Source organism: Nelusetta ayraudi, unplaced genomic scaffold (genome assembly GCF_046127955.1).
Source record: "Nelusetta ayraudi isolate G7.1 ecotype Tasmania unplaced genomic scaffold, CSIRO-AGI_Nayr_v1 ptg000050l, whole genome shotgun sequence".
NCBI classification, from domain to species: Eukaryota; Metazoa; Chordata; class Actinopteri; order Tetraodontiformes; family Monacanthidae; genus Nelusetta; species Nelusetta ayraudi.
In genome coordinates this window covers 2331767-2345000 of record NW_027466100.1, presented here as the reverse complement: position 1 = coordinate 2345000, position 13234 = coordinate 2331767, and the positions used below count along the sequence as shown (strand labels likewise).

The 13234-nt window shown below is 42.8% G+C and overlaps 1 protein-coding gene across 19 annotated transcripts in view; it reads left to right on the top strand.

Annotated features, from left to right (window-relative positions):
• The window catches only part of LOC142895745 (uncharacterized), a 135398-nt gene that overhangs the window by 83580 nt on the left and 38584 nt on the right, over window positions 1-13234 (top strand). For 4 of the 19 annotated variants that reach the window (XM_076037008.1, XM_076036998.1, XM_076037006.1 and 1 more), the window contains 3 exons: window positions 4628-4688; window positions 6552-6583; window positions 6673-7001. The exons of 10 other annotated variants lie outside the window; for them this stretch is intronic. In XM_076037008.1, coding sequence (XP_075893123.1) covers window positions 4628-4688; window positions 6552-6583; window positions 6673-6768 — 189 coding nt within the window. In that variant the 3' untranslated portion in view covers window positions 6769-7001. Of the gene's footprint in view, window positions 1-4627; window positions 4689-6551; window positions 6584-6672; window positions 7002-7032; window positions 7140-13234 lie in introns of those variants that run through there. 5 more of the 19 variants (XM_076037010.1, XM_076037004.1, XM_076037009.1 and 2 more) reach the window with 2 other exon arrangements.

The following is a 13234-nucleotide window of genomic DNA, read 5'->3' as shown; positions in this document are numbered from 1 at the left end:
AACTGCCGTACTTCCTGGGGGCTGTGAGGAAAGCAGATGGGTCATCAGAGCAGTGGTCTGTCCAGCTACTGATGGGCTCTAAACCAGTAGAGTTCAAGATCGACACGGGAGCCGATGTGAGTGTCATTAGCGAACATACCTACCACTCACTCATCCCAAAAGGTCCACTACAGCCATCTGAAATTCCACTGGATAGCCCTGGAGGCGAGCTGCAGTGTCTTGGAAAGACACAGAGCACAGTGACATACAAGGGAAAGACTCACCCACTTACTGCATACGTCATCGGGGGTCATGCTGTAAACAACCTTCTCAGCAGGCCGATGTCCGTAAAGATGAATTTAGTAAAGAGAGTGGACGAAGCAGTGTGCAACAGAGCGCATGTGCAAGCATATGGTGAGCATGGGACGTTAAAGACCGAACCAGTGAAAATACAGCTGAAAGAAAATGCTCAGCCGTTTGCTGTACACACAGCACGACGTGTACCACTCCCTATGCTGCATAAAGTAAAAGATGAGCTCCAAAGAATGGAGGAAAACGGCATCATTGAAAGAGTGACACAACCCACTGACTGGTGTGCCCCAATGGTGCCGGTCCTAAAGAAAAGCACAGGCAGAGCCCGAGTCTGTGTCGACCTCAAAAAGCTGAATGAAGCTGTAAAAAGAGAGCATTACATTCTGCCTATCACTGAAGAAATCACAGCGAAGCTGAGTGGGGCGACAGTGTTCTCTTCACTTGATGCGGCCAGCGGCTTCTTCCAAATACCGTTGCACCCAGACAGCTGCAAACTCACAACCTTCATCACACCGTTTGGCAGGTTCATGTTTAAGCGGCTGCCATTCGGCATCACCAGCGCACCGGAAATCTTCCAGAGGAAGATGATGGAGACACTGCAAGGGCTGGGGGGTGTCGAAGTCTTCATGGACGACATTCTGGTTTATGGGGCCACTGTGGAGGAGCATGACAGCCGCCTGGAAAGAGTGATGCAGCGCATCGAGACAGCAGGTCTGAAGTTGAACCGCGAGAAGTGTTCCATTAGGCAGAGCCAGCTGCGGTTCCTGGGACACCTCATCGACCGGTCAGGGATTCGGCCGGACCCCGACAAAGTGGAGGCTATTCGGCAGCTGTCACCACCAACCGACGTGCAGGAGCTGAAAAGGGTACTGGGGATGGTGAACTATCTGGGGAGATACATCCCCAACCTTTCAACAATGGGACAGCCGCTGTATGAGCTCCTGAAAAGTAAAAGTGCATGGACATGGAGTCACGCACAACAAGCGGCCTTCGAAAACATCAAGGAGCTGTTGACAACTGCGCCGGTCCTTGCATACTACGACCTAAGAAAACCCACTACTTCCAGTGACGTACTTAAACACACCCACCCCTACATTCAGGTACACACACCACCACATCCATACACACACCACCACATCCATACACACACACACACACACACACACACACACACGTATACACAGATGCAAACATGCACATACACACAAGTATACACACATGCAAATATACACATACACCCGCACACACGCACACACACACACAAATATTCACAAGCGTGGGTACACTGTTGTACACTATTGCATAGCTTATTGTCTTATTGATCCATGAGTAGATTATTATCATCGTTATTATTACTATCAACATTATTATTATTATTATTATTATTACTATTATTATTATTATTATTACTATTAACGTTGCTATTATTATCATCGCTATTATTATTAACATCACTGAACGAACTCGCATGTATGTTTGTATGGGTATATATGTACTATCTGACAATTAGCTATGCATATTTACGATCTGTTTTGTTCTCTCTTAACACAATTGTATATTGTTGCCAGTTGCCTCCTCTACTCCTCTCTCTCTATCCCCTCATCATCTCATCATCCCCCCTCCCCCTCCCCCCCCACACACTCATTTCCCCTCTACTCACCTCCCTATCTATCCCCCTCAGTCCGGTCATGGCCAGAATGTCACCAAGAACATTATAATAAAACCACTGAAGAGGTAGCTCCTGAAACCACCCACGTGGCTCACACTCTCAAGATCTACCTCTGAGAATAAAATCTGTCAGCCATCATAGACATTCAGAGACACTTCTGCTTGTCATTATGGCCGGACCGGACAAGGGGAAAAAAAAAAAAAAAAAAAAAAAAAAAAAAAAAAAAAAAAAAAATAGTGACTCAACGATCAATGTTTTTTATGGTGCCTTTGTGAGCCTATGGCCACGTGTTATTTTTTTCTCTTCATCCGCGAATGAAATTTACGGTGCTCTAAGAGGCTAATTGAAATTTAAAATGAGAAAAAAAAAAAAAAAAAAAAAAAAAAAAAAAAAAAAAAAAAAAAAAAGAAAACCCACTGCTGTATCAGCCGATGCAAGTAGTTATGGACTTGGGGGGGTTCTCCTTCAGCTCCATGGAGAACAATGGAAACCTGTGGCGTACTGCTCCAGGCGCCTCACCGAAGCTGAAAGCCGCTATGCCCAAATTGAAAAAGAGGGGCTAGCTGGCGTGTGGGAATGTGAGAAATTCGACAGATACCTCAGCGGCCTGGAGCAGTTCAAGCTGATAACAGATCACAAGCCACTTGTGCCCCTTATCAACAATCGCAGCCTGGACAGCGTACCTCTACGATGCCAGCGCCTTCTCATGAGGCTCATGAGATTCAACCCAGTAGCAGAGTACGCTCCAGGAAAGACTCTAATTGTTGCCGACACCCTGTCACGCAGTCCACTGGCCAATACGTGTACAGAGAGTGACACACATAGTGAAGTTGCATGCTACGTGGCTAGCGTAGTGGAAGGAATCCCTGCGTCGGCAAGTAAAATGGATGAGATCAAAATGGCGACTGCAGACGATGCTCAGCTGCAGTCTGTAGCGAGGCTCATCAAGAGGGGTTGGCCTGAACACCTCAGCAGTGTGCCCTTGGATGCAAAGGAATACGTCCAGGTGAAATCTGAGCTATCAGAGCACAACGGCCTCATTCTAAGAGGAAGCAGGATCGTGGTGCCAAAGTCCATGAGAGGTGAGATACTCCTGAAAATCCATGAAGGGCACCAGGGTATTGTAAAATGTAGGGAAAGAGCCTCTTCTTCGGTATGCTGGCCCGGACTTTCTACTGAGCTGAATAAGCTAGTGTCTTCATGTCAGGTGTGTCAGGAACTGAAACGAACACAGCAAAAGGAGCCTCTCATTTCAACACCGCTTCCAGAGCGTCCTTTTAAAAGAATCGCAATGGACCTCTGTGGTGATTTCAGACTATTACTCCAGGTTCCTGGAAATACTGCACCTACCTTCAACGACTACCACACAAGTCATCCTGAAACTCAAATCAGTTTTTGCCAGATTCGGCATTCCAGACGAGGTGGTGAGTGACAATGGACCCCAGTTCGCAAGCATGGAGTTCCAGAGGTTTGCCAAGCAAATAGACTTTAAGCACTGCACATCAAGCCCTCACCATCCACAAGGCAATGGACACGCTGAGAGGGCCGTGCAAACGGCAAAGAAAATCCTGAAGCAGGAAGACCCTCTGGTGGCTCTGATGAGTTATAGAGCTACTCCCTGCTCCACCACAGGCTACAGCCCAGCCGAGCTGCTAATGGGGAGAAAGATCAGGACCACACTCCCAACCCTTGAGAAAAACCTCATGCCTAAATGGCCCAGCAGGACAGCGGTGAAAACAAAAGACAGCAGAGAAAAGGCTAAACACGCCCACTATTTCAACCGTCGTCATGGAGCCAGGCCTTTACCTGCCCTGCAACCTGGCGATGCAGTGATTACCAAGTTGGACCATGAAAAGCAGTGGTCTTTGCCAGCGGTGGTCTCCGGTGAAAGCCTCACCCCGAGGTCTTTTGTCATCAGGACGGAGCAAGGAGCAGAGCTGCGACGGAACCGCCGTCACCTTCAATCTGGGTCGGTTCATCAGCCTATCCAGACAGCACCCTGCGATAACGCTGACTCCCACTCTGACAGTGCCACCACGCCGGACGCTAGTCCTGTCAGTCAGAGTGTGGCTCCGCCGACAACCCCTCCACCTAGTCAGACCGTGACCAGATCTGGCCGGGTGTGCAGGCCGGTCAACAGACTGTGATTCACATGGCCTTTGGGGGAGGGGGGGGGGAAAAAGGGGGGGGGGGGAATTCGCAGACAGCGGAAGGAAAGCTGTTTTCATGTTCAAGTTGTTGGTGTTTGTATGCTGGTGTGTATGATATGTAACTGACACCTTTATTTCAGAGTCTCAGTCTCTCAAGTGTGACGTTGAGCAGAGTTGATATGCCTAATTTGATGTTATGGTTAATTTCATTTAATGTATAGTAGGTGCGGTCAGAACGGCCATTTTTTTCAGTTACATGTTGTTTTGATGTTATTGACATGACACAAAAAGGGGGAGATGTCATATACGGTACGGTACTTAGATACGCTTGCGCATATATTGGGGCTTTTTTACGGTAACCGGTGGGGGGAAGACAGAAAAGCGCTAGCTCGCACATGTGGAGTGTCCTTATTCTTTTCCTGCTGTGTGTTTAATTAAAGCATCCAGAAAGATATCAAGCCTCCTTCGCCATCATTTTACATGATTGCTATTTTCTCACACCTCATGTTATTATAAGGTACCTGCTGGCACAAATCCCACGAATGATGTGATGGTGCCTAATGAAGTCTATTGTTCTGGTGAGAGAAGTTCACTTCAAAGCAAACTTGCCTTTAGCTGTGTCTCAATTCAGGGTCAGCATCCTTCGAAGCCTGCATTTGAAGGCCAGTTACGTCATAGCACTGCCCAAAGGCTTGTCCCAATTCGCTAAAATTCGAAGGACACTCCAAATGCGCCCTACTTTTAGCTGATTCGAAGGATGCATTGCTACTATCCTTCCCGTACTTCTGTGTTCTATAGGATGCTTTGCGTGATGCTGCAAAGGATCCTGGGAAGTCAGCTGAAATGGCGGCATCTACTGGCAAAGACACAACATATAAATTTAAGTATTCAAACATCACATAACATAAAACATTACGTTTTTATCATAGGTGTTAAGTTTTGTGTGTTTTATTTTTTGTCAACCACAACTCTGCCCAAACTTTCGAAAAACCGCTTGCTCATCTCATCTGGAGGACTCAAAGGACCACTCGATTCTCATTTCCATGATTTTTCTCTTTATTTTCTTGAGATCTTTGGAAAATGATAGAACAGCTTGAAAACCTTAAAAATAAACAAAGAACAAGTGTTAATTTTTAGACACAAAGCAAAGACATTTAGTTTCAAGTTTGTTTTTTTTTGTTTTTTTTTTACCAATTTAACTCAGATTGTAGTACAAACTTAACAAATAGTCATGGAGCGTATAACTCCAAAAAAATGTAATCTTAGTTTGTCTTTGTTTCTCCTACCAGTTGCGTCTCAGAGATGAATACCAGTTGTGGTCGTGCTGTCCTTCCACCAGCATGTGAGAGAGAGTCCACAGGGCTCCTCCCCATTTTATTGCTTCCTGTGAACATCCTGAGATTTGGGCTGAACCAAATTGTGGGCTCACCCCCTACATATTTGGGGTGCATCCTAAGAATATGTGTGTCTGTCCTATGCGTTTGTGAATTTAAATTGGCTTTAACACAACAGTAGAGTTTTTACTTAGTTGAACATCCAACGCCATGGTTGGATGGCAAACCAATGGTTAGCTTGATGCTATACAAACGTCACTTCTGGGGTTGGCCAGCGGTAGGGAACAGCAGTGACGCAACCAGGAAATACGCCGAAGGCTAGACCGTCCCATTTGGTTACTAGGGTGGTAGGTTTGGGTTTGTCCTCCTTGGCCGGATCCTTCGAAGGAACCACCTTCCGATGGAGGACGCATCCTCTGAAGGATGAGGATTGAGACACAGCCTTTGTGTGTTTTTAAGGCAAACTCTTTTTACATCTGCAGTTTTTTTTTTAGTTGTACATGATGTTAAAAAAACAAAACATCTTGGAGGTGCTCTAAGAACTCACTGAGATAACATTGTTTATTCAAGCCAAATTCACACTTTTTTTTTAAACTTTGTATTTAGCCACAGCTGCTTTGGTTCAAACTGACGGAAGTGTGTCTGCAAATCTGTGACAAATGGCCCCTCTTACCACCACGACACCGCAGGAGTTCAAAGTGAAGGCAGGGCTGCATGAAAGATCAACCTTGATGTTTGCAGACGAAATTGTGATCTGTAGTCTGAGTGGGGAGCAGGTGGAGGAGATCAAGAAGGTCCAGGATTGTAACTACTTTGAGTCAACAAACAAGTTGGACAAAAAGTCAGCAAGAAAGAAACAAAAGAGGATTATCAGGAATGAAAGGAAATGTGTAGAAAGCAGTGGTGAACACTGAGGTTGGAAGTGCCAGGAAGGAGAGCTAGAATCAGACTAAAGAGGAGATTGATGGATGCAGTGAAAGAGGACATGAAGTTACTGATGCACCAGCAGGTTGTGATATAGTTTAGTTCATCAATACTTTCATGACTTTCCTGCCATGCTGTTACAAACTCCAGTTAACTCCTTCACTGGATTCTTTCTTATTACAGATACCAAGGAAGTGGATAAAAACAGTCAAGATGTAAGAGTCACCACATTAAGTGTTTCTTTATTTCCTGTATCAATTCAAAAGTGTATGAAAACTCTTACCATTAACTTCTCTCCCTGTAGAATGCAGGGGAATACCATGTTTACCAAACCATCGATGATGTGCCTGACCAGAGAATACAGAACGACATGGTATGCAGTCTTTTGCAAACGCACTGAATAAAACAATTCAGACTCTGACTAAAAAAGGATTGATAAATACAAGCACTGGTCTTTCAAATATTAACAAACTGATGTCCATATCTGTACATACATACCTATGTATTTAATATTTGAGTTTGTATAGTGTTCCTGTCATGTCAGAAAACTGTCACAGAAAGGGACACAGTTAAAGTAACTTAAGTTTCATAGTGCAATTTGGAACGCATTGTTCCGGGATGTTCATGTTATGATTTTGATCATAGATCCCATTTTCATTTCAAGGTGCTCTTGGTGTGTGTGTCTTGGTGTAACTTCATGCTTCATCTTTTATCAATCCATGCATCATTCATGCGTTTTTCAAAATAAAACAAAAGCAAAAAAAAAAGAAATGACCGCTCATTTTTCCAATATCTGTTTTGACAACCAAAATGAACGGTTAACAATTCGTTTTCCCGATTTCCAATTTTTCACTCAATGGAAAAATGGACAAAACGGATAACGGAGCGATTGCCCAATTTGCAGTTAAATTTGATGCAAGGTTATGTCAATTTTTTTTTAAATACTTTATGTGTCCTGTTTAGTCTTAGAAGAAAAACCCTAAAATTCTGGGTGCGCAAATAATTAGAATTTAACTGTAAAAAACTCATTCTCATTGCCACATCCATCTCCCATGAACATTATCTCTTCCATGAACAGTCATCAGCTCAACACAGTTTTCTTTTTCTTCTGTGTGGAACAGTAGACCTAGGTGAACAGCTCTCTTTTTTCACTGTGTTACTTCCTTTTCCAGGTGTAATTCCTGTCACGTTTTGTAGCACTGATTAGCTGTTTGTCATTCAAAACATTGCATTAGAACAGGACTACTCAAAGTTGAGAGAGTACCCCCGATTCAGTCTTGACTGCTGCAGCGGTTCCTCATTGGCACTGTAGGGGTGGTGGGGGCAGGGACACAAAGAACTTTGGGCAGATCTACAAATTGGTCCCCCCCACCTTCACTGAGGGATAGCAGGGGTCTTCTACGGCAGGGGACCATAGTCTGAGAGAGTTTCTGTGCAAGACATTGTCTTTCCCTCCCCGCTCTGGCCTCACTCTGTACACCAATCAAAAGTCCCCCACTGTTGCTAATATAGTGTGGGGCTCTGGGTCCCATCCAAGTGTGGTCTCAGCAGAGACAGACAGTCACTCTCTACTGTCACCCTCCTTTCGTCTGCTCCATGTTATTTTATAGTTGAAGGAAAACCTGCAGCGAGCCCCTCTTGTCAGAAGACACTGACAGTAGCTGAGCTCCTGGCCAAGAAAAGTCAAAATTCACCTGCTGAGGTTAAAGTCAAGTGTTTCTACACTGTTAAGCTTGGATATCTGGATTATCCCTCTGCTCACAGTGACGCACAAGCCATGATGATAGAAGTTGAGTAACTACCAGAGGAGATTGCTCTGAGACTGCAAGGGAAGCTCAGCTTCCCCTAAAATGTCAGAAAATAAGGGGTCAAATAAATCATTTTCTGTACTGTTGCACACATGGACGATAAGAAGAAGGTCCAGGCGTACTTTTGTGGTTTTCACAGTACCATGGCTCAAAACGGGTTGAAAACACTGTTGTAGACACTGTGAAACACTTGGAAATGGCAGTATCACCTTTCCCCTCATCATGAACCGCCACCTCCTTCTGTCTGAGCTAAAAAAAAATTATACTGTTCTTCTTGCTCTCTTTCAGACACATCCTTTGACAAAAGGTAACAATGATCAATGACTGTGAATATGTGGTCAGTACTAATATCAGTGTAAGTACTTCAGTTTCTTTAAATCATTGTTTTTTTTTAAGTTGTGCAATTTTATCACATCAGTGGGAAGAAAAAAGTGGCCGTAGATACAATGTAAGTAGAAGCATTTTTTGCAGTCATCAGTGATTATTGCAGCCATCCTGCCAGTTCTTTGGATTCAGACACTTTTTCATTTCATTTTTATTGCTTTATAGGAAACAGAGCATTGCCATCTGTGAGTAATAAGGGTATCCTTTTGTTCACAAATACAAATACAACACACTAAACTGTATTTTCTTAGTGATAAGTTATTGTGTAGTTGCATTGGAGAACACTGAGGTTTATAAAATCTTCCCTTTTGCAGACGCATGCAGTGTAGCACCTCCTGTATCTTGTTACCAGGAGTTTCATTGATAAAATGTGATATCATCAAACATTTATCAGTGCTATTTAGATTTTGTTAAATTTTTGAATATGAAATACATTATATTTTAGGCTTGCTTTATATATTTACATATTCCGGTAGTGAAAAATGGGGAGGTCAAAGATATTAGCCCACGTGATGAGGTGGTCAATAATATTATCCTACATGTGAAGTTTTGCTTTCAAGACACAACTAATTAACAAATCATCTTTCAAACCACACCTGTGCAGTCAATTGGCTTCATGTCAACATCTCAGCATAGAAGGACTCCAACGAACAGGGCACTTGAACACGTCATTGATAGGGACTACTTTTACTCACCATGCCCAAGACAAGGGAAGTAAGTTTTAGCTCAAACCGAAGGAGGTGGAGGTTCATGATGAGGGGAAAGGTGATAATGCCATTTCCAAGTGTTTCAGTGTCTACAACAGTGTTTTTCAACTTGTTTTAAGCCATGGCATAAAAAACATTCCATGGCACACCACCGACCAAAAATATTCAGACACTTTTTAGACTAATAATAATAATAAATGTCTTTATTTATATACTCATTGTGAAACCTCGGCCTGTTTAGATACACACCAAGCAGATATCCTGGGAGGAATTGATGGAGGAAAATAGGCTTACATTCCTTTTAAAGCTTTTTTTGGAATGTTATTAATTTTAGACCAATCAGGTGAAATTGGCTAATTTTTCACAGCACACCTGACATTATCCTACGATGGCACACTATTGTACCGTTTAGAGAACCTCTGTACATCGTTATCAAGTACAAAGAGACACATTCAGTGAGAAACAAACCTGGACATGGTCAAGGAAAGGAGAGGAAGGTAGTCAGAGATGTCAGCAAGAAGCCCCAGACACCTGCCAATATGATTGTTGCTGACCTGGCCTCCTCTGGAGATGATGTATAGAAGGAACACAGGTTTGAGGGCTCTTCATCATGGTGGGCTTCAGTTCCATCGTCCCAGAAGAGCATCATTAGTCATAAATTGACTCATCAAAGCCAGACTGAGATTTGCCCTTCAACATTTGAAAGGTAAAGATGAGATCTGGAACTCTGTCCTTTGGTCTGATGACACCAAACTGGAACTGTTTGGGCACCAGGATGTTGCTTACACTTGGCCAAGAAAAGAGAGGCCTTCAAACCCAAGAACACAGTCCCCACAGTTAAACACTGAGTTGAGAGCATTGTGCTGTTGGGCTGTTTTGCAGCCTGAAGCACATTGATCCTTGTTTGGGTGCATGGCATTATTAAAATTATATTAAACTTTTGAGGGATAATGCGCAGAAATCTGCTCTGTAGTCTAGCCATATGTTGTTGCTTGGTCTTCCAACAAGACAATATCTCAAAGCATACTTTGAAATGAGTCCAACAGTTCCTGAATGATACCAAAACCAAGGTCTTGGAGTGGCGCACACCAAGCCCAGACCTCTGTGGTGGGTTCTCAAAGTGAATGTCCAATTCTTGGAAACCATGCACTTTGGACCAGCTGGAACAATTTCCAATGGAATACTGGCCTAAAATCTAAAATCTCTCAGGAGACCTGTGTCTACCAAGTAAAGAACAACTCTAAGAGGTTGTGTTCAGTTGTGGTTCAGAAAGGGTGCACTATTGACTATTACGGACCAGGGGGCTAATAATTTTGGATGTCACATTTCTGCCCTTTCTTGTTTCAACTCAGTGTATCAATAAAATATGTTTTAAGTATGAGATGTGTGACACAAATTGTTAAAATGTTTTTTTTTTTTTTCCTGTTTTGCATTTATTTTCTTCTCATTTTTTCAGAAGGAGAGTAATAAAAACAAACATTAAGGGGCTCAAATAAAGCTAAGAACAAATGTTTAACATCCCTCATTGTAAATACATTGTTACGGGTCCGAGTGGCTCGGGAGACCCGTGGCACACTCAACGGACAGGTGAAAAAGTTTAAACTCAAAGAACCAATAAGGGCTGTGGGCGCCGGCCAAACAGAACTAAAGAGGGAAAAACGGACGAGGCCAGCCCACATAGGAGCGTAGGACCCTATCCGAATTTCGGCTACCTAACCTGTATTTTTCAAAATAACTGAATCTACACCAAAGTTGAACAAAATCCGAAAACAGGACTACCGGTCAACCACAGCCCAAACTAAAACAAAAAAACCATATGAGTCCTAGTAACCCATAAGCAAGGGATCACCCGTCAAGTGGAGGGAAAAAAAATATTAAATTAATAAACAAACCTGGGGAGGAGCGAACAGGGGAGGAGAGGAAGGGTTGCACGTAACGTACATTATGATCAGTTATTAATAATTTTCAAAGGATCTAAAGATGTTCAACTTACAGACGAGGATGATGACACACAGCAAATGTTCAGCCATGATGAAGGTGTCCTCTTGTCTAGTGTCTTTGTGACTGCATCAACTTTCATCACCTCTGACTTCTGTGAGAGGACGCACACGGGGAACCCACAGCGAGTCAGTTATTAATTCTTTACTGTATATACAGCTCTAGTTTTTTGTTTATTTAAAAGTCAACTGACAGTCATCTGAATGTGTCCTAGATACAACTCTACAGGTTTTCAACCAAACTGCTCACAAGCGGTGCCGCACATCATCTGCTGGTTAGGTGCATTTCGTCTCACTCACATTGTCAAGTCTCTTTTAATAGAGTGTGGTGCAATGCTCTTGAGAATATTTAAAACCATAACCAGAAGTGATGCATCTATAGAAACATTACAAAATGTGTGACCAAGATGTGTGAATCATTTTGTAACTCATAACTGTAAACTCGTACACTGTAGTCAAGAGGATTCCACGTACCAACCTAAGAGCTTCACAATGTGAACACTGCGTTAAACGTTAAAATGTAATGAACTGTGTTAGTTACAGTATGTGATTAAATCCTTGTCCACAACAGCCACATTTTTTTTCATTAAACTCATCAAAGTTACACCTGTTCGACGCGTCTTCGTCCGCACTGCGATTTCTTTGACCAATGCCCTAACGGGCAGTATATCGTAACACCTCCTCAACACCTCTCTTCTCTCTGACTAACTTAGAGTGGCTCTCACTCAGTGCATTGCTTATCCAAGGCCATGTGTTCTTTTTTTTCCTTCATTTAAACTGAGCCCATATGGCCATAACATGCTTAGGGCCAGTAGACACATTGGGTGTGTGCAGTGACTCCAGGTGTTAAATCCAGTCAGGATGATTGTTATCTCTGAATAATAGTAATAAAAAATACACAATAAAGATGTCAGAGGTTTCTGTTGTCTGAACAAAATACCAGTCTGCTCTGGGTATGGAGCAAGTTTGGTCAATATTATCCTTTCAGCTTTTTAAATTTGCCATTACTGTGAATGTTTGAACATTTGAAAAGCCATCTCCCTATGAACATTTGTGAAAGCTTCATTGAAAATGATTGCATGCTCTTTTTGCAGTGCAATGTTGCCTGACATTTATAGATGAAAACAGGAAGCAAAGTGTGTCTACTTGAGGGAGAAGAAGGTGGTCAGTTCTCACCAGCCAATGATCTGGTTCACCACTTGGGACATACTCAACATTTGTTCTCATGGCCTGCAAAATAAAATATGAATATATGTATATAACATTTCACAGTGTTACGTGGGATCTTTGAAGGACTTAAAAAAAACAAATGGAGAGATGGTGTAGTCGAGGAGTTGCTTGGAATTTATTCAAAGCTTGAACAATATCTGAAAAAAATTCAAAACATACAGGCAAAAAAATGACAGCTGCGGCGCTCTGCTTTAGCTCACCGCTGCTCAACACTCTTTCTGCTACTGCCAGAACAGCCACCTTTTAAAGGTAAAGCTCCTCCCCCTGAGCCAGGTGACCAATCAATTAGTCAATCAACGCAAGTTACACAGTTAAATCAGCAATAATCATCTTACAATATAGTTTACCAACACAAAACTGAAATGTCAACCGTACAATGGTCTTATGTAAACATGGAAATCAAAAACAATTGCTCAAAAAAACAAAAACCCGATCACATGAGAACAGGACCCACCCAGGGACTGCATATAATGCTGGGGAATCCTTTGCATTTGTTTGATGGGTGACACATGCGGAAATGGTGCATTGCATGCAAGTAAATGTATGTATGCTATGTATGCATGTGGGGCTTAAAGCATTACAGGGACCAAGTGTGCACCCTAGGTCTTGCTGCCAAGCTGTGAACAGGAGAAAGGAATCTTTAACATGATTTAGAAATATAAAACAAGCTGAGGAAAAACTAGTGTGGCGTGTGTGTGTGTGTGTGTGTGTGTGTACATGTGTGTTTTATTTAAGATCCC